We start from the raw sequence: 22,905 nt of genomic DNA on the forward strand, positions 1-22,905 counted from the left end.
AGACATTATTCCTAAAGGAATCAGCAGAGAATCAGACTTCTTAATTTGGGAAGAATCATCCCAAAGACATTTTTGTTTTATTAAGAAGAAGCACTTTTTATTTATCCCAAACTGGGGATCACCAGTAGTTTCTACTATAATAGAGTTAGTAGACTAGAACACACATTGTAATGGCAATGGTTGCAAACAGGAAAATTGTGACTCTGTCAGCTACCCAGATGAATGTTCTTGCATCTCCTTCCGGTCCTAGGTTTTCCTGCTCTAATCTTGAAGTTATTGCATCTTTTCTTACAATCAGGTTGCTATTAAATGAGTGTGCACATGTGCATACACATACATGCTGTGGACAAAGATGACAAAAGATGAGAAATTCACAGTATTTTACTATTTCTGACCTCATCCAGCACTGCTACGATAATTATTTTAGATTCTGGTCTTCCCTGGCTTTCCCAACCCCATTTACCTAAGGCAATTCAGATAATTTATTTTCATATCTGTCTGTCTGTCATTGCATTCGTACCCTGAAAAGGCATTTATTTGATTGTTACTGCTGTTAATCATTACAAAATCTTATTATTACTGCCCATATATAAATCAGAAAAAACAAATTTGATTTCTTGCATCCTAATGTGGCAAAAAACAAATTCATGAATAGAGGAAGTTTATGCAAATATAAGTAACTGACAGAGAATAAATATGGGCACAAACTCTTGTGAGTATAATAATCTTTTGACCTCATCCACCCTTTATATAGCCCAAGTAATGACTGTTTGATATTTATTATAAAGCTTATTAAATTCCTTGATTAACTGAACCATTCTTTCCTCTTTTTTGTTTCATATAGCAGTGAAAATATATTGTTCTATTGTCATTCTTGCCAGGATATTTATAAAATGTATAAAATTATGCATAAATGTATTTTAGATTAGAGATATATTAATGTATTATTGGTGTACTGAGCAGAAAACATTTCTTTTCACATTCGAATGTCAGGCACATGATTATAAATTCACTTCCTATTGAATATTAATCATCAATTCCACATCGCTGGTGGATAAAGCTCTGAGAGACAGGCAGGATATATAAATTCTTACCCTCATCATGAACTTTTTAAATGTGATTTTTTTTAATGTTTAAAATTGGTCAAGTGACTTCCAAATTATAAAAAGGAAATCATTCTTTCTGAGAGGTCCAAGGGCAGACTGGGCTCGTGATGGGCTCTCATTCCTTCTCTTCTCTTAGCCTTTGAGATCTGGTCTCCCTTGGCTCCCTCTGCTCCATTTAAAACACTTTTTTTTTTTTTTTTTTGTACCAGGGATTGAACTCAGGGGTACTTAACTACTGAGCCACATCCCCAGCCTTTTAAATTTTTTTTAGAAAAAATTGAAACAGTCTTGCCATGTTACTTAGGTCATTGCTAAGTTATTGAGACTGACTTTGAATTTGCGATCCTCTTGCCTCAGCCCCTGGGATTATAGGCATGCACCACTGTGCCCAACTTTAAGACACTTTTAATTCAGGTGCCAGCCTTGGTCCTCTTCTCCCTCTCCTGTGCATGTTTTCCTGGGACGATCTCATTCATGCTTCAGTTCACCAGTTCTGCCCTGTTCCTGGAACTTAGAATCCCTACCCCTTTTTTCACCCTTACCTCACTCCCCCTGCCTGTGACCCTTGGTTTGCCCTGATCCCCAGCACTCAGCAGGGCACCTTGGGGGAGAGTAGGCCTCTGGAGTGTGTTCTGTGATTTAATGTTCACAGCTCTCCTCATTTTCCCTCTCCCTCTCCCACACTGGAAAATGTACCCCTTCCCTTTTTCTTCCTCTGAGGCATCCACTCTCCACCCAGACTCCCCTACTTCCTCTCCTCCTCATGCCGCACTGCTTCCTCATTTTGCTCCATATCAACCAGACGGGCACCACATCCTCTAAATTCTGCCTTCTGTTTTCTGAGTGGGTCTCCTGTCCTCCCTCCCAGCTGTCTGCCATGGCTCTAGGGTTTTGTGTCTCGCCTCATCTGTGGCCACGTCTTAGTTTGCACTTCAGCCTTCCAGTTTTGTCTCCCATGAAGAGCCATCCTCCTTCATGCTGCCACTAGATTTTTCTGTTCAAAGCGTGTGTCTGAATGTGTTGCCCTCCTAAATTTATAAGCCTTCAATGAGGAGCACTACAAACTTTGCCAGGGCTGTAGAGACAAACACATGTGATGAGTTTTCCGTGCTCTTAAATGAGAAAACAACATAGTAAAGTTTCCATTTTTTTCCAGGATTATTATAATGCTAGTCAAGATCCCAAAGGTATTTTTCTGAGAAAATTGGAAAAACTGATTCACTTATCTTATGAATTAAGCAAGTGAGAAGAAGAAATAAGACAAAAAGCAATAAGCAAAAACAAAAACAAAACCCAAAGGTTTTGAAGCTTCATCTAAAATAAAATCTCGTCTCTGCTATATATTAGCTGTGTGATCTTGGACAGTTGTCCTCCTTCCTTTCTTCACTGTGTCCTCTTCTTGAAAATTAATTACAATAAATAATTGGGAATTATTAAGAATCATTGTGAGGATTAAATATGTAAAGCACATAGTGTATTCAGCACAGTGTCTAGCACCTAGTAAATACTTAATACAATTTATCAAAATCAAAATGGTCACAAACACATGTATACACGGTTATGTAACATAAAGATCAAAAAAGAATAACAGTGATTGTCTCCATAGGATGAAGTTAGAAATTTTGTTGTTGTTGTTGTTGTTGTTGTTCATTTGCATCTTAATTTTCTACCATAATCATTTGGTACTTTTCTAAGTGAAAAAGGGGGGAAATATCAGGGACTTTTCACCTCTGAGGGTTAAACCCAAGTTCCATTGCACCCTATTCATTGTCCCATTTCACCTCACCCCTCTTGATTTTTCTCTCCTCATCCCTTACACTTTCTGACTATCTTTTGGTCACCACGAAGCTTGAAGTACTGTATTCCCTGTACGTAGTGTCCCCTGTACTGTCTGATTTACTGTCACTTCTTTAAGATTTATCATAAGTGCTCATTCCATCAGGTTGAGCATTAGGATTAAAAGTATCTGATTTGTATCTGTTCCCTTCAATGAATTTTTTTTTTTTTTTTCCAGAATGGGGACTTTACTAGAGATGGACATAAAAGATAATTGATTAAGTTACAGCCACGTCCTGCAGGTTGTGGGTAGTCTAACAGAAGGAGAAAGGCGTGTAACTACACTGGAGTGATGGATGTTGTAGGTTCTCTGCTACAGGCCCCTGCAGAGTGCAGTTAGGCAGAAGGAAGGAAGCAATCAGTCTGTCTTGGGAGTTGGGGTGAACTAGGGTGATAGGCTTAGAATGCTTGCATGATTTTCCTTCAAGTGGTGATGCTTGAACTACTGATAGCTGTTTCCTGGGCAGATAACATGGGGACAAGTGTTCCCTTCAGAGGCCTTCCAAGGAACGAGGGCAGGGTCTAGGAGAGTAGTGTGACATTCAGAATGAGGAGGAGCTGAATTTGAGGTGGGGTTTCCTGGTGCTTGTCACATGGCATATGGTAGAATCTCAAAAATGTTTGAGCTGAACAGTATTTTTCCTCTCCTGGTATCTGTGCATGGGTTTAGGTTTTTTGTTTGTTTCTTTGTTTGTTTTTGTTTTTGTTTTTAATTCCCAGAAGTTGTAAAAAATATTTTGTGTTTTTGTGCTTTTGAGAATTTTTCTGGGGAGAGGGTCCTTGGATATCACCAGGTTTTGCCAAAGGCTGGCATGATCTAGGAAAGATTAAGAGCCACTGTTTTGACAAGTATACCACTAGAAATGGGTGAGGCCAAGAACAAGGGGCAGAAAATGATTTGAAGATAAACTGCCTTCAGCTGTGGTTGGCAGAGATGCACCTGGGCAACTGCTGGGCAGGTACTCACCAGCTGGAGCCACCACGGGCTTAGTCACAATGGGGTTTCTGATAATGGCTCCATACACCCTTTTCCAGTTTCTTTCAACAAGCAGGCTCATTTCTGCCTCTTTATTTGCTCCAGTGAAGCCATTAGAGTGCTCTTTTGCTGGTAGTCAAAGCAGCTCTCCAGGGCAGGAAACATTATGAGGTTGAAAGACTGGAGAGAGAACGGAAGCGCCATATGTTTTATTCTGAAAATAAAGTGAGGAGGTGACAATGTGAAGAGAGCAGGGAAGCAAGTACAGTAACCAGGGTTCAATGGCAATGGTATTAAATAGACTTCATTAAAGGCTGCAGCAGCATTAAGCCCCAGAGACACTGTAGGTCAGCTCATTCATTCCCCAGCAGCCAGTAGAGAGATGTGTGAATTACGTAGCTGTTAGAATCCTGCCCAGGCAGGTTCTGCAGCCTCCTCCTCTACCCTCTGTGCACAGCCGAATAACCCACTGTATGCCCATGTTCTAGAACTTATTGCACTATGGCAGATTGTTTCTATTTTTCCTTCCACAAGGCAGGAGTGACTTATTTTTGAAGTACTTAGTACTAAGCTCAGTACATGTTTACTGAAAGAATAAACTTGAGTTTTCCAGCCTGAAGGTAGTGGAGTTCAGTTTCTACCATTGACCTGCATGAAGGAAATCCCAAATAGCTGAAGATTTCCACTATCTTTTGCTTAGTAACTCACTCAAAAAGTTTGAGAGCTAATCGAGAACAGGAGTTGATCTTTTGCAAAGATGGGGGCTGCTCTTTTGAGGAGGCGGTGCTTGGTGCAGCGTTGGCCTGATGCATCTTCAGATACTATCAACTTGCTAAACATAGTTGGTAATCACAAGGCAAAGCAAAGCACAAAGTTTGCTGAGTAGACCTGGAGAGCCCTGTAGGTGACTTGGATCTGTCTCAGGAATGTGACGCACTCACTGCACCAGTCACCCAGAGTCAAGAAACTTTTAGAAGCATAAGACGCCATTGTATTTTTCAATGTTGAACGCTGGGGATGCACAATCATATGCTCTATGCTTAGCTCTGCTCTGAAGGATTCTAGCAAGTAGAACATGCAGGGAACTTGCAGAGGGCTCTGAGGACCTGTAAATGTATTAAAAGGAATGCAAGATTTGAAAATGGGAATGTTGAAGTTCGAACCAAAGAGCAACTTCATGGTTTTAAGGCATAAGAAGGGCACAGAAAATGGTGATTAAAATTCCCCTATCATTGAGGAACAAAGAATTGGAAAATTGTCTTGAACTTTATCATGATGGCTTCTGAGGGACAAATTAGAAGAGTGTAGAATATTTTCCTGTAGTCCTATCATATTAACTTTATTATAGAGAGTGGGTTAATTTTAGCACGTCATCGTTGCTCTTCTGTATTAATCACTTGATCTAAAGAGGGAAAGGAAAGGTGGCTAATGACAGGGATTGAATTCTTGCTGATAACTACCAAAAACAACAGCAACAACAACAAAAACCTTCCTATCTCTGACTTCTGTTGTGTGTCTTCTTTTTCCAACTGAAAGTGTTATGTATGCGTTATTGTCAAAATTTTGGAAAAGACAGAAAACTGCCAAAACCAAAAACCACCTCTAACATTACCTCACAAAAATAAACCATCATGTCTCTTGATTTATCTTGTGGTCATCCTATCACCTGCTACATGTTGTCTTTATCTCTCCTTAAAGGAATTCCTTTCTTCCCACTTTTAACTTCCTAAATTTCTTCTCTGCTGTTTGCTTCTAAGATGTTACTCATTTTTGGTGTTGAATTCATGTGTATCTTGGCTAATGTCTATCAGCAGTCAGCAAATTATACTGGTGAGTTTGCATTCCCTGTTCTTTGTCCTTAGCCTACTAATTTGTTTGACTGCCAATTGCTCTCTTCATCTTGGCCTCTTTGTTTACTGGGAAGTTTCTATCGACTCTAGCAAAAAGTAATCGCTTATGTCTTATTTTTCTCATTCAGTCCCTTTGGGTAATTTTGTATTTTATTTATTTTAAATAGTTGATATTTGAATGTGATAGTTGAATGTGAAACCTGGTCTTGAACCAAAGATTAAATGGTTCTTAAATTATTAATATTGAGAGCAGAATATTAGCACAGACCTCTGATTTCTTGATTTTATATAATGGATAATAGATAACATTTGGTAAAGCTTTTCCTTGAATACACATGTATATATTTGCGCTAATTTATATATACTTTAAAATATATAGTAAATTTTCCTTCTGAGGTCAAATTTACAAAACACTAAGCATTGCTTAGTGTTAGAGTGCTATTCTTCCAGTGGAGCTTCATAGCCACAGAATGACACTAAACCTAGGACCATGGACCCCTTTTTTTTTTGGCGGTGCTGGGGATCAAACCCAGGGCTTTGTGCTTGTGAGGCAAGCACTCTACCAACTGAGCTATATCCCCAGCCCCCCCATGGACCCCTTGATATGAAGAATTATAAGGAAGAACTTCATAAGCCAGGGCACCAAATTTGGTCTGAGGCTGAGAGCCCCAATACTGAGTGATTGTTGTACAATTGGAAAATCCTGTAGCTTTGATTCTGGACAATTTCTGGTAATCAAAACCTCAATACAATTCAGTGTTATCAGGCCTTTTCATTTAGAGTGAAAGGAATGATTCCTCATTTCTCTTTTATGTTGGCAATTCCATTCTTAATTAAAAAGGCATTGACATTTTCATTATGAAAATGATTTTCCTGAATTTATAGCTGAGTCCAGTAATTTAGTGTTTCAAAACTGATTGGCATTAGTCAGTATAGTTAGTTTTATACGAAAGCAACTTAAAATTGATTTTGGAGTACCTTGATTTAAAAGATAATTTGAGGCATCTCTTCCTCCTGTTTTGGTTCTACTACAATCATTAAATTCTGGAGAACTAATGAATAAATATTACATACTTCACTCCCCCGCAAAAGTCAGGAGTCATTGGGATTCTATTTTTAATGGACTTGTGTAGGCCCTCAGGGACCTATACCCTGGCTCTGCACTGCACACTTCTTCTTTATTTATTTCTCATTTATTTATTGCTCATTTATTTCTATATCTTGCAGTGTGGAATAATAACAATAACTGCCAGGCCTCATGTTATGTATTTGACCTTCCTTATTCCATTTAATATTCACAATTGTCCTATGAAGATGGGTAATGTGAAGCCCATTTTACAGATTAGGAAGCTTTCTTCAAATGAATGGTTCAATCAACCTCCTGATATCCTCAATTTTTGTCATTTCCCTACCACCTCTAGTTACTTCTGCACGTTAGTACTATTCCATGGCTCATCTCCTTCAGAAACACCTTCAAGGACTCTACAATGCATAGGGATAAAGCCCAGACTTTAATGTTCTATAGGTTGGCCCTGGCTTTTTTAATCTTACACAAATTCCTTACAAGAACCACAGGTGAACACACTGTATTTTTTCCATCAGCTTTCCCTGTCCTGGCATTGACAGATGACTATTTGCCAAGTACCCTGTTAGTATTTTAGGAATACAGTTCTTGCCCCCAGAAACTTTATATGGTAATAAGACAAACTGGGACATAAACCACTTAAACCTTCTGTATCTAATTCCAGATTAGCTTGGACCCTATACTCGCGGCAAATCTTTCCTTAACCACTCAAGGCAAAAATGATTCTGCCTTTCTCTGAATGCCTGCATCCTGGATGGATTGTATCAAATACTAATCTTCAAATTTTGATCTTTCATATGCCTGAATCTTAAAACATTTAAAGGTCATTATAGGCTAAAGACTATAGGTTTACAGAACATTTTCATAGGTTAAAGACTGCATCAGCGAAGTCTATGGTTTCATGTGTCTTTGCTCTCTGAACTGTTTTTAAAGAAAAGACCAACTAATTTGTAAAAAGTCCATAAAATTACATAAGGAAATGTAAGCTTTGGATTACCGTCTCTCTTTTAATATATTGCATTGTGTTCTGAGACCACACATATTAAAGTACCAAAATTAGATTGACACAGAAACATGATATATCTTTTGTTTATCTAGACCTTTTTTTTTTTATCCTGATGGAAAGTCCTTTTCTTTTTTAAATTAATATTACTCTGACACCTTCCTCTTCATTAGTTATCAGCACAGACAAAAGCCTTTTGAATATAAGCAAAGCCTTAAAAAGTCACCAATAAGTGTAGTATCTCAGACTCTGGACCTTTGAGTTGGGGGATTTATTTAAGATGCCATAAAAGACAAATGGCATGTGTAGAAACAGTCCTGAATGAGTAGAAAATAGAAAATCTGTTGCAGTCCTGGCTCCAGTCATGTAACAGGTGAACCTGATTTAGTCAAAGCACCGTAAGCCCCAATTTCTTCACCTGCCAAATGGGACCAGCAGCACTGTGGCTGTCAGAGTGGGTTTTGACCCACTGAAGATTTCTGTGGGTGCTCATCTAACATGGTGTTAGTTGAATTGCGTCTGTGTAGTTATTTATCTATTGCATTGGTTTGCTGGAGCTGCTATAACAGAATATCACAGGGTTATTGAACAACAGCTGTTTGCTCACAGTTGTGGAGGCCGGAAGGCCAAGGTCAAGGAGTCAGTACATTTGATCTCTTCTGAGGCTTCTCCCTTGTTTGCAGGCAGCCTCTTTCTGTCTCCACATGGTCTTTCCTCAGGGTGTGCATACCGCAGAGGCCCTTTCCATGCTCCGGTTTCCTCCTCTTATAAGGACTCCAGTCTGATTGGATTAGACCTCACCTTAATAGCCTCATTTTAACTAATCATCACTTCAAAGACCCTGTCTTCAAATACAGTCACATCCTGAGGGGCTAGGGGTTAAGACTGCACCATGAATTTTGGGGAGTCACAATTCCATAACATTTATTTAAAATAGCATTGATTTTCTTTAAATTATATCTGAGGAGACTAGGGTAAAGAAGAAATCAAAACTAGCCCTCTAACAAGTTAATGTCTATTTTAAAAGGAGGAGGAAGCAGGTATATGAAAAGATAATTCAAACTGTATTGAAAGGTTTTAAAGGAAAAATGATACTAATAATACTATCTCCTAACCATCTCATACACTGGGCAACTTCTTTAAAAAGATTTACAGAAATGTGTGTTATCCAGAGGCCAGGTGTGATTTATTTTTCCCCATGTGTTAATGTATCATAGAAAGTATAGCTCTGTCTCCGCACACTGGTGTTATAGATGGCTGCTGTATTATCCATTATGTATGTATCAGATTCTAATTTAACTAGTCATATATTAATGGGCATTTAGGTTGTTTCCATGTCCACCCCTCTGTGCCACTACAAACAAGTGGAGTTGGATTCCTTTTAAAAACCCAAGATGGAAAGAATAGTGATAAGCCACCTAATAAAATCAACCATCCTCTGAATTAGGTGAAGATGGTTTGTTTTCCTTCCTCCCCTTTTCTGGTCTTTACTAGAGTTGTTGTGAAAGGTATTTCAGTCTAACAGCCCCAGCATCTGACCATATGCCTGTTGCTCGTCTTCCTATGCCATATGGAGGAAGGCTCTTTCTTTGGTGGCATGAGGTCATCTCTCCTCTGTAGTCCTGCTCAGGAAGAAGGATCTGTCTAAATAATTAATGGGTATAGCCTATTTTTAGTTAAGTAAAAGAGTTTTTCTTGTAAGAATTTCTGTCTCCATGTCCATGAGGGCACATGAATCCTTTCTGGCTGCTTCCTTCCTTTGGCCAGGGGCCAGCTTTCTAATGGAATGTGAGCAGTCATACTGCTAATCAAGATTTACAGTGGAGACCAGGATGCCTGCCCGCTCATTGGATTTGCAGCCCCTCCAAGCTAACCATGCTGCTCTGAGATTAAGTGCGGTTCATAGCTCCAGTCCTGTTCCAGGCCCTCCCTTTTGCCCAGACTCAGCCTCTTTGCCACAGGTATCATCTGGCATTATTCTATAAGCTGTGCCACAGTACAGATGTTCTTTTTCTGAAGAATTACTTTCATTTCTGACTCATTTCAGGAAATGAGGCAGTCTATCAGCGGTGTTCTTCATTTCCAGGCCCGTGGAGAATTCATTTTCACCTGGGATTTCTAACCACATGTGGGCAGTACTTTATTTACCCAGATGTGAGAAATGCCAGTAATGAATGGTCCTCTTCTAAGGCAGTGCTTATTTCCCTGCAGAATCCCAGGGAAGTGTGTGAAGGCCCAGAGGTAACTTATGCCCTTATTAACGTAAATATTTCTTGGGCTTTGGTTTTGTGATGCTTGTGGACATGCTGTGTGTATGGGATTTGGTGCAGGAAAAATATAATTTAGCAACAGATTTAAAAGGTAGTCTGCAGTGTTTCTAATTACTGTTTGTTTAGTTCACCATTGCCTAATAAGTGGATTTAAGTAACCTCCAGGGTAAGGAATGTAATGTTCATATTACAGTCAACCATGCAAATCAAATTCTAACTAAGTATTGCACAGAACACACCATGGAGTCATTTTATAGAAGTATTCCACTGACTTTTAAATTTAGAATTGAGAGCATTTTGAATGGACATTTGCAACCTGTCATGGATCAACGTGAATGGTGCACACATCCAAAATCAACTTACTGTGTTGTTAATTCCATTTAAAATTCAACAGTGGCCACTGGCATTTAGTTCTCTTTTTAACTTGATACTGTTATAATGGAGGCAGAAACTTACAAGCTTTTCTTTTTCCATCCTTCATTATCCATAGTAGGAAACTGAAGTTTTAACAGTATCTGGAACAGTGGTTGTCAACCTTGGGTCAGCTTGGAATCAGTCTGGGAACTTGAACATTACTGATGCTTAAAACCCACCCCCCAGAAATTCTGGTTTTATTGTCTGGAATGCAGTTTACACTGTGCTCCTTAAAAGTTTCCCAGAGGATGTTATTGTGCACCAAAAATTGAGAACCATAGACCTAAGATATCAGGGACTTGAGAGATCATCTCATCCAGTGATTCTCCGCCCTAGTTGCAGATTGGCATCATCTGGCGATTCTTTTTGCTTGTTTTGTTTTTTAGCACCGGGGATTGAACCCAGGCTTACTCTTCCTCCAAGTTTTCCAGGGTCTTGCCAAGTTGTCTAAGGCTGGCCTCCATTTTGCAATCTTCCTGCCTCTGTCTGTCTGGAGAGGTTGTAAAAGAAACACTGATGTCCATCAATTAAAACTACATTTCTGGAAAAAAGAGCCAGAACTCTTACAAAGCTCCTAAAGTTCTGATGCATAGCAAGAGTTAAGGTCAACTGACTGATCTAACCATCCCATGTCATAGATAAGGAAAAAAGAGACCTAGAAAAGTCAGATGGCATGGTCAAGGTCAGACCCTAGTTGTTGCAGAGGCAGGTCTGGGACTCAGGTCTGATGCCTCCTACTGATCTTTCTGCTGCCTAATGCTATCCCTTTTGCTTGTCTATTGTATTTATTGATGCCTCCTCATCCTTCAGGTGATGTTCCTGCCTCCAAGAGGCCCTTTCTGACTCCTCATAAGCTCCTCCCATCCAGCCAGGGTAAGATTTCCTTGTTTTGTGCTTGAACAGCACTTTTACTTACTGACAGGCCCTTATTTTTGTTGTCCATCTGCAACTAGCTGGTGTGTATGAGGGTCCCAAATAATCTTTGTAAAAAGCCTAACTTTTAATTCATTGGTTAGTCCAACATGTCTTGCTAAAAATAATTAATTGCTGTATGAAATTAATCTGAAAGCAAAATTTATTTCCTGCTTGTCTGTGGCCTACTGAATGTTAGGATCCATACACAAGAAGGAGTTCCAGTCTGCCTTCCTGGAGAGAGTTTTGACAAAAAAATGTTTGGCAAGGGGATTTTGATGACAAAATAATGAAAATAAGATTCCAGTGACCTCACATGTTGCTCAAGGTGCTTACAACTTCTGGGACCTTTGAATAACATACTTTTGAATATGTTCCCATAATGAAATGAAGAACACGGCATTACCTGAAGACAAACACGCTCTAATGAAAATAATGCTATTTCATGAAAATAGGCTTTAAGGGCTAAATTATACTAAATACAGTATGAGCAGCCATATTATATAGTATGACTTTGCCTTCTTTGAATCAATACATTCGGGTCTTTTCAAATGACAAAAAAAAAAAAAAAATATTTTCTTCTGTCATTCCATTTCACTTAGAATCTTACTTGATCAATATCTTTTTACTGGAAAAATATTTCCAGATTTGCACCATCCATGTTACTCTTCTTTAGCATACATGTGGTCAGGAGGCTTTGTACAGGTGTGATAGAAAGTAATGATTTTCTTGGATAGAAACTCAGAGTTAAATTTTTTTTGGAACCAAGACTGCAAACTGGGCTGTTGTGTCCTAACCCCCAAGATGTTAAGATGTTGTGGACTTGAGACAATAATGACCAAAATGTATGAAACCACTTTGCAACTTTAATAAGATTTCATAGGTTCATGTATCGTTAAGGGTTGTCATATCCCAGGTAAGTGGCAGTGTGGAAGTGAAGCCACCATATGTTGGGGAAAATATTTCTAAAAATTTCAGGAAAAAGCAGGTAATTTAGCTGGAGGTAAATGTAAAATATTTTACATTAAACAATTCTCATTATTTTCTGCAAATATACAAAATTTTCATGACTTTTTAAAGATAACATGAAATTTTGAAAACCGCTTTGTTCCAGATTTTTTTTCCCCCTGGTCTGGCTGAAAACTTGAACAAACCAACAAGAGCTATTGATGAGTAATCCCTTCTGTTATTCTAACTTCCAAGGCTCAACAGGACATTCTAAAAGTAAAGAGGAGGGAAAGGACAAAAAGCAGGGTGTATTAAATATGCAAGGCTTGGTGTTCAGTGCTTCCATTTATAAATATTATGCCATCAAATCTTTATAACTGCCCCTGCAAGTTAGGTCTTACACACATCAGGGTTTTTTTTTTTGTTTTGTTTTTGTTTTTTTGCACATTATTTATTTTTGGTTTTGTTTTTTAAAATAATTTATTTATTTTGATTCATTGTAAACAAATGGGTTACAACTTGTTTCTCTGGTTGTACATGAAGCATACCATTTGTGTAATCATACATGTACATAGGGTAATGATGTTTGTCTCATTCTGTTACTTTTATTTCCCCCCACGCCTTCCACCTCTCTTTTTCCTCTGTACAATCCATTCTTCCTCCATTTTTGCTTCCCTCCCATCCCCCATTATGTATCATCATCTGCTTTTCAGAGAGATAATTTGGCCTGTGGTTTTTTGGGATTGGCTTATCTCACTCAGCATGATATTCTCCAACTTCATCCATTTGCCTGCAAATGCCATAATTTTATTCTTCTTTATGGCTGAGTAATATTCCACTGTGTATATATACCACAGTTTCTTTTTTTTTTAATTAAAAAATCATAAATTTACATAGGGCAATGTTGTTAGATTCATTCTGTTATTTTTTCCCTTCCCCCCACCCCTCCCACCCCTCTTTTCCCTCTATACAGTCCTTCCTTCCTCCATTCTTACCACCCTCCTTATCCCTAACCCTAAACCTAACCCTAACCCTAATGCTAACCCCTCCTACCCCCCATTATATATCCTCATCCGCTTATCAGCGAGATCATTCATCCTTTAGTTTTTTGAGTTGGCTTATCTCACTTAGCATGATATCCTCCAATTTCATCCATTTGCCTGCAAATGCCATAATTTTATCATTCTTTATGGCAGAGTAATATTCCATTGTATATATATGCCACAGTTTCTTTATCCATTCATCAACTGAAGGGCATCTAGGTTGCCACAATCTGGCTATAGTGAATTGAGCAGCTATGAACATTGATGTGGCTATATCTCTGTAGTATGCTGATTTTAAGTCGCTTGGGTATAGGCCAAGGACTGGGATAGCTGGGTCAAATGGTGGTTCCATTCCAAACTTTCTGAGGAATCTCCATACTGCTTTCCAGAGTGGCTGCACTAATTTGCAACCCCACCAGCAATGTATGAGTGGACCTTTTTCCCCACATCCTCGCCAACACCTATTGTTCCTTATGTTCTTGATAATTGCCATTCTAACTGGGGTGAGATGAAATCTTAGGGTAGTTTTGATTTGCATTTCTCTTATTACTAGAGATGTTGAACATTTTTTCATATATCTGTTGATTGCTGTACATCTTCTTCTGTGGGGTATCTATTCATTTCCTTAGCCCATTTGTTGATTGGATTATTTGTATTCTTGGTGTAGAGTTTTTTGAGTTCTTTATAGATTCTGGAGATTAGTGCTCTATCTGAAGTATGAGTGGCAAAGATATTCTCCCACTCTGTAGGCTCTCTCTTCACATTACTGATAGTTTTCTTTGCTGAGAGAAAGCTTTTTTAGTTTGAATCTATCTCAGTTGTTGATTCTTGCTTTTATTTCTTGGGCTATGGGAGTCCTGTTAAGGAAGTCTGATCCTAAGCCAACAAATTGAAGGTTTGGACCTACTTTTTCTTCTATAAGATGCTGGGTCTCTGGTCTGATTCCGAGGTCCTTGGTCCATTTTGAGTTGAGTTTTGTGCAGGGTGAGAGATAGGGGTTTAGTTTCATTCTGTTGCAGGTGGATTTCCAGTTTTCCCAGCACCATTTGTTGAAGAGGCTATCTTTTCTCCATTGCATATTTTTGGCCCCTTTGTCTAGTGTGAGAAAATTGTATTTATTTGGGTTTGTGTCCATGTCCTCTATTCTGTATCATTGATCTATGTGTCTATTTTGGTACCAATACCATGCCGTTTTTGTTACTATTGCTTTGTAATAGAGTTGAAGATCTGGTATAGCGATATCCCCTGTTTTGCTCTTTCTACTGAGGATTGCTTTAGCTATTCTGGGTTTCTTATTCTTCCAGATGAATTTCGTAATTGTTTGCTCTATTTCTGTAAGGTACATCATTGGGATTTTAATTGGAATTGCATTGAATCTGTACAGCACTTTTGATAGTATGGCCATTTTGACAATATTAATTCTGCCTATCCAAGAACATGGGAGATCTTTCCATCTTCTAAGGTTTTCTTTAATTTCTTTCTTTAGTGTTCTGTAGTTCTCATTGTAGAGGTCTTTCACCTCTTTTGTGAGATGGATTCCCAAGTATTTTATTTTTTCGAAGCTATTGTGAATGGAGTAGTTTTCCTAATTTCTCTTTCTGAAGATTCATCACTTATGTATAAAAATGCATTGGTTTTATGAGCATTGATCTTGTAATCTGCTACTTTAGTGAATTCACTTATGAGTTCTAAGAGTTTTCTGGTGGAATTTTCAGGTTCCTCTAAATATATAATCATGTCATCAGTGAACAGGGACAGTTTGAGTTCTTGTTTTCAAATTCGTATCCCTTTAATTTCTTTGGTTTGTCTAATTGCTCTGGCTAGAGTCTCAAGAACGATGTTGAATAGAAGTGGTGAAAGAAGGCATCCCTGCCTTGTTCCAGTTTTTAGGGGGAATGCTTTCAGTTTTTCACCATTTAGAATGATATTGGCCATGGGCTTAGCGTAGATGGCCTTTACAATGTTAAGGAATGTTCCCACTACCCCGATTTTTTCTAGTGTTTTGAGCATGAAGGGATGCTGTATTTTATTGAATGCTTTTTTTGCATTTGTTGAAATAATCATGTGATTCTTAACTTTTAGTCTGTTGATATGGTGATGACATTTGTTGATTTCCGGATGTTGAACCAACCTTGCATCCCTGGAATAAAACCCACTTGATCGTGGTGCACTATCTTTTTGATATATTTTTGTATGCAATTTGCTAAAATTTTGTTGAGAATTTTTGTGTCAATGTTCATTAAGGATATTGGTCTGAAATTTTCTTTCCTCGATGTATCTCTGTCTGGTTTAGGTATCAGGGTGATATTGGCTTCATAGAATGAGTTTGGGAGGGTTCCCTCCTCTTCTATTTTATGGAATACTTAGAGATGTATTGGAATGAGCTCTTCTTTAAAGTTTTTGTAGAACTTGGCTGAGAACCCATCTGGTCCCGGATTTTTCTTTGTTGATAGGTTTTGATGACCTCTTCTATTTCATTGCGTGAAATTGATTCATTTAAATTGTGTATGTCTTGCTGATTTATGCTTCCCTTAAGCAGTGTGTAATGTCCTTCTTTATCCCTTCTGACTAGTTTTGACTTGAAGTCCACATTATCTGAAATGAGGAGGGATACTCCAGCTTTTTTGCTGTGTCCGTGTGCATGGTATGTTTTTTCCCATCCTTTCACCTTTAGTCTATGGGTATCTCTTTCTATGAGATGAGTCTCTTGCAGGCAGCATATTGTTGGATTTTTCTTTTTAATCCAATCTGCCAGTCTATGTCTTTTGATTGATGAGTTCAGACCATTAACATTCAGAGTTATTATTGAGATATGATTTGTATTCCCAGTCATTTGACTCATTTTTGTTTTTTGACATGATTTCATTTCTCCTTTATTTGGCTATTCCTTTAGGCTAGTTCCTCCCGTTGCTGATTTGCATCATTGTTTTTCATCTCTTCCTCATAGAATATTTTGCTGAGAATGTTCTGTAATCCCGGCTTTGTTTTGTAAATTCCTTTAGCTTTTGTTTATCATGGAAGGATCTTATTTCATCGTCAAATCTGAAAGTAAGTTTTGCTGGGTATAAGATTCTTGGTTGGCATCTGTTTTCTTTCAGGGCTTGGTAAATGTTGTTCCAGGCCCTTCTAGCTTTTATGGTCTGGACTGAAAAATGTGTTGATATTCTTATTGGTTTCCCCCTGAATGTAATTTGATAGAAAAAGATACCCACAGACTAAAGGTGAAAGGATGGGAAAAACATAGCATGCACATGGACTCAGTAAAAAAGCATGTGTATCCATCCTCATATCAGATAAAGTGGACTTCACATCAGTTTTTACAAGTGAAAAGATGTATATGCACCTGTTCACTAAGAAATAGAACCAGAATTTGAATCCACTTTTGTCTGATTTCAAAATCCTGTGCCTTTGGCCTCTTATGGCATGATAATGGAGAAGTATCCAAAAGAGACATTGTTAACTATGAGCATTTACCATGCTAGTACTGGCTTTAGCCTCCCTGAGTGTTCGTATCACTAAGCTGACAAGAGGTAACGACAATTGTTGGTAGGGTGTGGAGGAAAAGGAATGCTTGTACACTGGTGGTAGGAATATAATCGTCCAGCCATTATGGAAAATAGTATGGAAGTTCCTAAAAACAATTACAATTATATGATCTATTGATCTCATTTCTGGGTGTATTTCCAAAGGACATGAAATCAGATGGTGAAGAGGTATCTTTACCCTCATATTCATTGCAGAATTATTCCCAATAGCCAAAATATGGAGACAACTTGTGTCCATTAATGATAAGTGGATAAAGAAATTGTAGCACATAGGTACAATGGAATATTATTCAGCCACAAAAGAAGGAAATCCTGCCATTTGTAACAGAATATATGAATCTAGAGGACATTTTGTTAAATAGGCCAGATAATGACAATTGCTGCGTGATCTCACTTATGCTTGGAATCTAAAAAAGTCAAACTTAGGGAGGTAGAGAGTAGAATAGTGGTTTCCAGGGACGAGGAGAAAGGAAAATGAGATATGGTCAAAGGATGTAACATTTAGGTTACAGGTGAGTACGTTCTGGGGATCTAAGATACAGTATGAGTGGTGATGGATGGGCTAATTATTATACCATGTGTAATGAAGTCACATAATATACCTTGAATATACTCAGTCTTTATTTGGCAATCAAATATTTTAAAAGGGAAGGAAGAATGGCCAATTTTGGTTAAAAGTAAGCTAGTCTTAGAATTTGTGATCTGATCCTCAAACTATGCATTTGGTTTGGGGAAGGCAGCAAAGCAAAATGGCCAATAATTTGCTCTTTTCCATGAGATTCCTGGGTTCAAGCATCCTGGTGCTTCCACTCACTGGCTTTGCGGTCTTGGGCGTGTCACTAACCTCTTTGTGCCTGAGTTTCCTCATCAGTGAAACATGAACAATAATGATTCCATTGCTGTTCGTTTTCTTCTCAGGAGCTGTGAGTTAGAAAGCTGTAGAAACCTCTAGGATGGTTCTGTCCTGCCCTAACAACCTGGTTCTCTTTGCCATGAGTGCTGGTCACTTCCTGCTTGTAAAGCCTGCCCACTGGGGCCCTTTCTGCTGCAGGAGGCTGTCCAGGGACGAGGCACCTTTGGAGGTGAGCCCCGGTGTTTAATGAGCAGGGCCACTGCTCAGATCACTGGGCAGTCTGTGTGCACTTAGGTGTGAGGGACGTGATCGCCAGCACTTCCATTTGTGCGGAGTCACGCAGGCTCTCGGCGGTTTCCCGTGGAGCTCGTGCTTAGCTCAGCAGCACTGGGCATGGTTCCTTCCTGGGTTTGTTTCTTTCCCTGGCTCCATGGTGCAACTCCATGCTCAAAATTCACTTGTTTTCTAGTCTTTTCTTCTTCTAGCCTCTAAACTTTGGAGTGCTCAGGACTGAGGTCGCTGGCCTCTTCCTCATCTCAACTGTTTCCGCAGGGGATCCTGTTCGTCCTCACATTCCATCCATCTGGTGACAACTTCTGCTTACCTGTCTCCATTCCCCACCTTTGCCTTTCTTTGAGCTGCCTGCTTGCCTCTTCACTTGGGTCTGATTCACTTCTCAAACTTAATATATCTAAAAACAAATTCTTGACTTGTTTTCTGAACCTCAACTTCTTCCATTGTTCAGCCCAACATTGACTCCACCTAGTTGCTCAGATCCCACACCTGGAGCCACAATGATTCCTGACTCTCACCTCCCATATTCCCTTCATTAGTATCCATCCCAAATCCAGGTTCTCCTAATCCCTTGCTCCCATACCTAAATTTGAGCCCCAGACACTGCTGTAACTTTTGTGGTCACATCTTACACCATCTTCCTGCCTCCATTCACACGCCTCATGGTCTCTAGTTTGCACAGCAGCCGCAGTGATACTTCTCTTTTATACATTTATTCTGTCTTGGTGGCTTCTTTGCAAACAGCTTAAAATCCAAACTCTTAGCTACTTACTCTGTGGGCCCCTGTCACCCCTCTATCCTTATTTCTTCCTGATTTGTCCATCTCTCATTCGATTCCAGGCACACTGCCCTCCTGCCGTCCCTTGACTTGTCGCTACCACCCACTGCCAGGGCTGCTGTCCTCATCCTGGGCTCCACCTTCTCACATCTCCAACTTCTTCCTCAGCGGGAAGCTTGGTCCTACACATCATCCAGTTCTCACTTGCATGTCACCTACCCAGAGCTGGCATCCCTGGCGCACCTATCTAAAATATCACTGCTACTCTTTGTCCTCCTGACCAGCCTTGCTTGTCCTCAAAGCAGTTATTTCCATCTGAAGTTAGTGTATTTATTGTTTCTGTCCCCAGTGGATTGGAAGCTCCATAAGGATATCATTCTGGACAACTGAAGGAATGAGGGAATGAATGCTCCGGCACCCTTGTATTAAAAACCAAAAACCCCTTCTAGACCCTTGTATCCCTATCCCTCTCTTATCCATTTCTCTCTTCCTTTCTAATCAAAATTTCTAAAATATTATCTTTGTCAACTGTAGCATTTTCATTACTCATTTATTCTTCTGTCTTATAATCTACTGCCTTTTTTTTCCATTACTCTTCTTTGTCAGGGTCATTCAAGATCATCGTGTTGCTGCTTCCAATGGATACATTCCCATCTTACTTACTGGAGCTCTGAAAAGCTTTAAGTGCCTTTTTTTTTTTTTTGCGGTGCTGGGGATTGAACCCAGGGACTTGTGCATGTGAGGCAAGCACTCTACCAACTGAGCTACATCCCCAGCACAGGTTTCCATCATCTTCTTGAAATTATCTCCCAACTTGGCTTCTGCCTTCGATGCTAGGCATGCCTTGATCCTTTTCTGTTATTTTCTTCATGACAAGACTTAAGAATGTTGAATTCTTCGTGGTAGGGTTTAGGTCCTCTTCTCGCACGCTCATCTATGCCCCCAGGTGTCAGTACCACCAATTAACTGACGACTCCCCAAGGGAATCTCCAACAGTGAACTCTTCTGAGTTCCAGACCCTATATCCTTCCGCCCCCTTGACATCTACCTCGAATATGCATGTATCAGGTATAAATCTTGATTTGCTGTCATGTCCTGTCTATCCCATCCTGCCTCTTCACCCCAAGTCTCCATTGTCTCAGAAAACAGTACTACTAACCTCCCAATTTCCAAAGTCAGAAATGTTATCTGCAGGTACTAGGCTCCTCCTTGGTTTCTTATTCTTGGTCCTCCCTCCTTCCAGTACTTTCAGTTCTACTTTCAAAACAGTTCTGAATTTGTCTTTTCTCTCTCCACTTAAGCCAACATTGCCACCTGAAACTCAGCAGTAGTCTGCTAACGGGTCTGTTGTTTCCCCTGTTCCCACAGCAGACGCTGGGAGGCCACGCCATTGCGTACCTGCCAGTGCATGGTGTAATCAGGCTCTGACTCCCTCCCACGTCATTTTGTTCCCCAGTCTCTCATCTCTTTATTCTACAGTCACAGTGATCATTGATTATATCCTTGAGCACACCAAGACTGTTTTCTGCTTCAGAGCTGTTGGCTTGCTTACCCCTTCCTGGAATGCTCTTCCTTGAGCCCTGCATGGCCAACGCTTCCTCATCCTTTTAGGTCTCAAACATCACTCCTCAGGGAGCCTCTTCTGACCGCTCTGCCTAAAATACTACCCTCTGATTCTCTACTGTAGCAACCTGCTTGTTTCCTTATCGCTGAGCAGAGTCAGTAATTTAAAAAGTGTTTACACTTAGCTTTTATTATGGAATATAAACGCTCAGAAAAGGGCTTTTTTCCTTGTTACAGCTCTGCCTCTAGCACAGTGCCTGGCATATAGCAGGTGCCAGAACAGGGTGATTCTTATGTTTTTGTGCAAGGGTTCATGAGGTGTTTGACATGAATCCTCCCTCCTCTTTCTTTTTAAAAGGGGAAAAAATGGAAAGTTTTTCGTTTTTGTCAGTGTTTTACATAGTTAGTGTCTTTACATAATCAATCGTTAAATAGCACTTAGATTTGCTAGGAAAAGCAGCAGCCTCTCGCTTCTGTTCTGTTTCCCAGTGGCCCATGTTTCCACCTTCAACCAATTCTTTCAGCAATTTTCTCTCTACTGCATCTCTAGCATCCTTAAATTGTAACTCGTTCATTTTTCAGTTTAGGCATCATCTATGGACACCAAAGGGAGTATTTAGCTCTCTCTCCTTCATTTTCCCTTGCCTGTGCCCCTTCTCACACAAACCTCCTCCACCCCCTTCCCCCCACTGTGGTTGTATTGTAATTGCATTGTAATTTTGGTAAGATCAATATTTAGTGTTTACTTTACTGTAACTATGTAATGCTCTCCACAGATGAGCCATGTAATAGAGTTTGATTACTTTCCCTCTCAAGACTATGCAGTAGATATTGACTTTTAAAAAATTTCTTAATTTTTGATGTAGTTATGAATAATTCAACCTCAGATTCTTTCCCAGTTGTGAATCTCCTTTCAGTGTAACCAGCCACACAGGGAATTGGTTAAATTCATCTTTTGGGGTGGGGGAAGGACCTTCTGGAGCCTTATAGTTCTCTCCACTTTGTGTAGGTCATTCTCTGAGCTCCAGGCTGTGAGGGATGATGCCCTCTCACCACCAACCTGAGGACTTCTTTAGCATTTGTCTTGTGTTAGAACCCCAAGGTTATGTCTTATTCTTTGTTGGTTTACTACTTTGTTTTGGTGGAGCACATTTTCTAATGCCTCATGGAGAAAAGGTATGAAAGAAAGAGGTAATTTTTTGAGACTCACAGGTCGAAAAATGCCTGTATTCTTTTCTGGCTTTTAAGTTAAGGTTTAACTAAGTGTACAGTTTTAGAGTAAAAATCATCTGCTTTCAGAATTTTGAAGCCTTCTACTTTCGAGGGTCATTCTTAAGAACTTCTTGAAAAGTCCTTTGAGTTACATTCTGACTTATGATCCTTCGTATGAAAATGTTTTCTCTTTAAACTTTGGAAATGTTATAATGATTAATATGTTGGAATCTTAGTAGGTATTTCACTATGGCAAGCCATCTCCCTGGACCAAGAGTTGGAAGACTTGGGCTCTATTCCTACATTTGCTACCAAACTCCTGAAGCTTGAACTTTCTCTCTTGTCCTTATTTTCTATCTGTAAGGTCAAGGAATTGAAATAGATAATTTCAAAGTCTCTTTTTACACATAGAATGTTTGTTTATTGGTATCAGGGATTGAACCCACGGACACCTAAGCACTGAGCCACATATTTAGCCCTTTTTATTTAGAGATAGGGTCTTGCTGAGTTGCTTAGAGCCTCACTAAGTTGCTGAGCCTGGCTTTGAACCTGCCATTCTCCTGCCTCAGCCTCCTGAGCTGCTGGGATTATAGGCATGTGCCACCACGCCCAGCTACATAAATTTATTTTATTTGGGAGGAAAGAGAGATTCATTTATAATTGAATACCAGAATGAGAAACTAAGTTGCAGCAGCCAGTCGAAGACAGGTGAATTTTAAGTTGCTGTTTTTATTTGTCAGTCAGTTTCAGTAATTCTGACATCTTAAAGTGTTAACTAAAATTGCAACCCACATCTCATGAACAAGAGCCTGTTAAAAGGTTAAAAATTCTGAATTTTTCCTGTGGGCTATTTTCAGCTAATAGCTGTTCAGCTCCAAAGCATACTTGGATTTATGTTCTTGATTGCTAGATAAAATTTTAGTTTTGAACAGAAGAATAGGAAAGATAATGTCCAAAGAAGTCTATTTTTTTCCACTTTGCCCTCTGGCAGGGATGGCTGACCTAGTATCACCCACCAGGAAACATGTACTTCCCATCAGAGCCATGTGCAAGGAGATAATAGCCCCATCTGTATATTTTTCTCTCCTCTAAGTTTCTGTTTCTCCATTGGCTGGAAAGACAGTGGACATTGCACATCACTGTGGTTTTGACTGGGGTGTTTGATCATGATCCTAGTGTGCTCAGCTGTGGTCACTAGAGTGACTAAGAAGAAAATGG

General features: G+C 39.4%; 1 protein-coding gene across 3 annotated transcripts in view; it reads left to right on the plus strand.

The window, feature by feature from the left end:
- The window catches only part of ANO6 (anoctamin 6), a 191,781-nt gene that overhangs the window by 28,272 nt on the left and 140,604 nt on the right, over positions 1-22,905 (plus strand). Inside the window, exon 2 of one of the 3 annotated variants that reach the window (XM_079139568.1) lies at positions 11,350-11,412. The exons of the other annotated variants lie outside the window; for them this stretch is intronic. Within the exon in view, the coding sequence (XP_078995694.1) occupies positions 11,350-11,412 (63 nt within the window). The remainder of the gene's footprint in view (positions 1-11,349; positions 11,413-22,905) is intronic. 3 annotated transcript variants of the gene reach the window in all.

The sequence above is a fragment of the Sciurus vulgaris genome (genome assembly GCF_902686455.1).
Source record: "Sciurus vulgaris genome assembly, chromosome: 5".
In the NCBI taxonomy this organism is placed as follows: domain Eukaryota; kingdom Metazoa; phylum Chordata; class Mammalia; order Rodentia; family Sciuridae; genus Sciurus; species Sciurus vulgaris.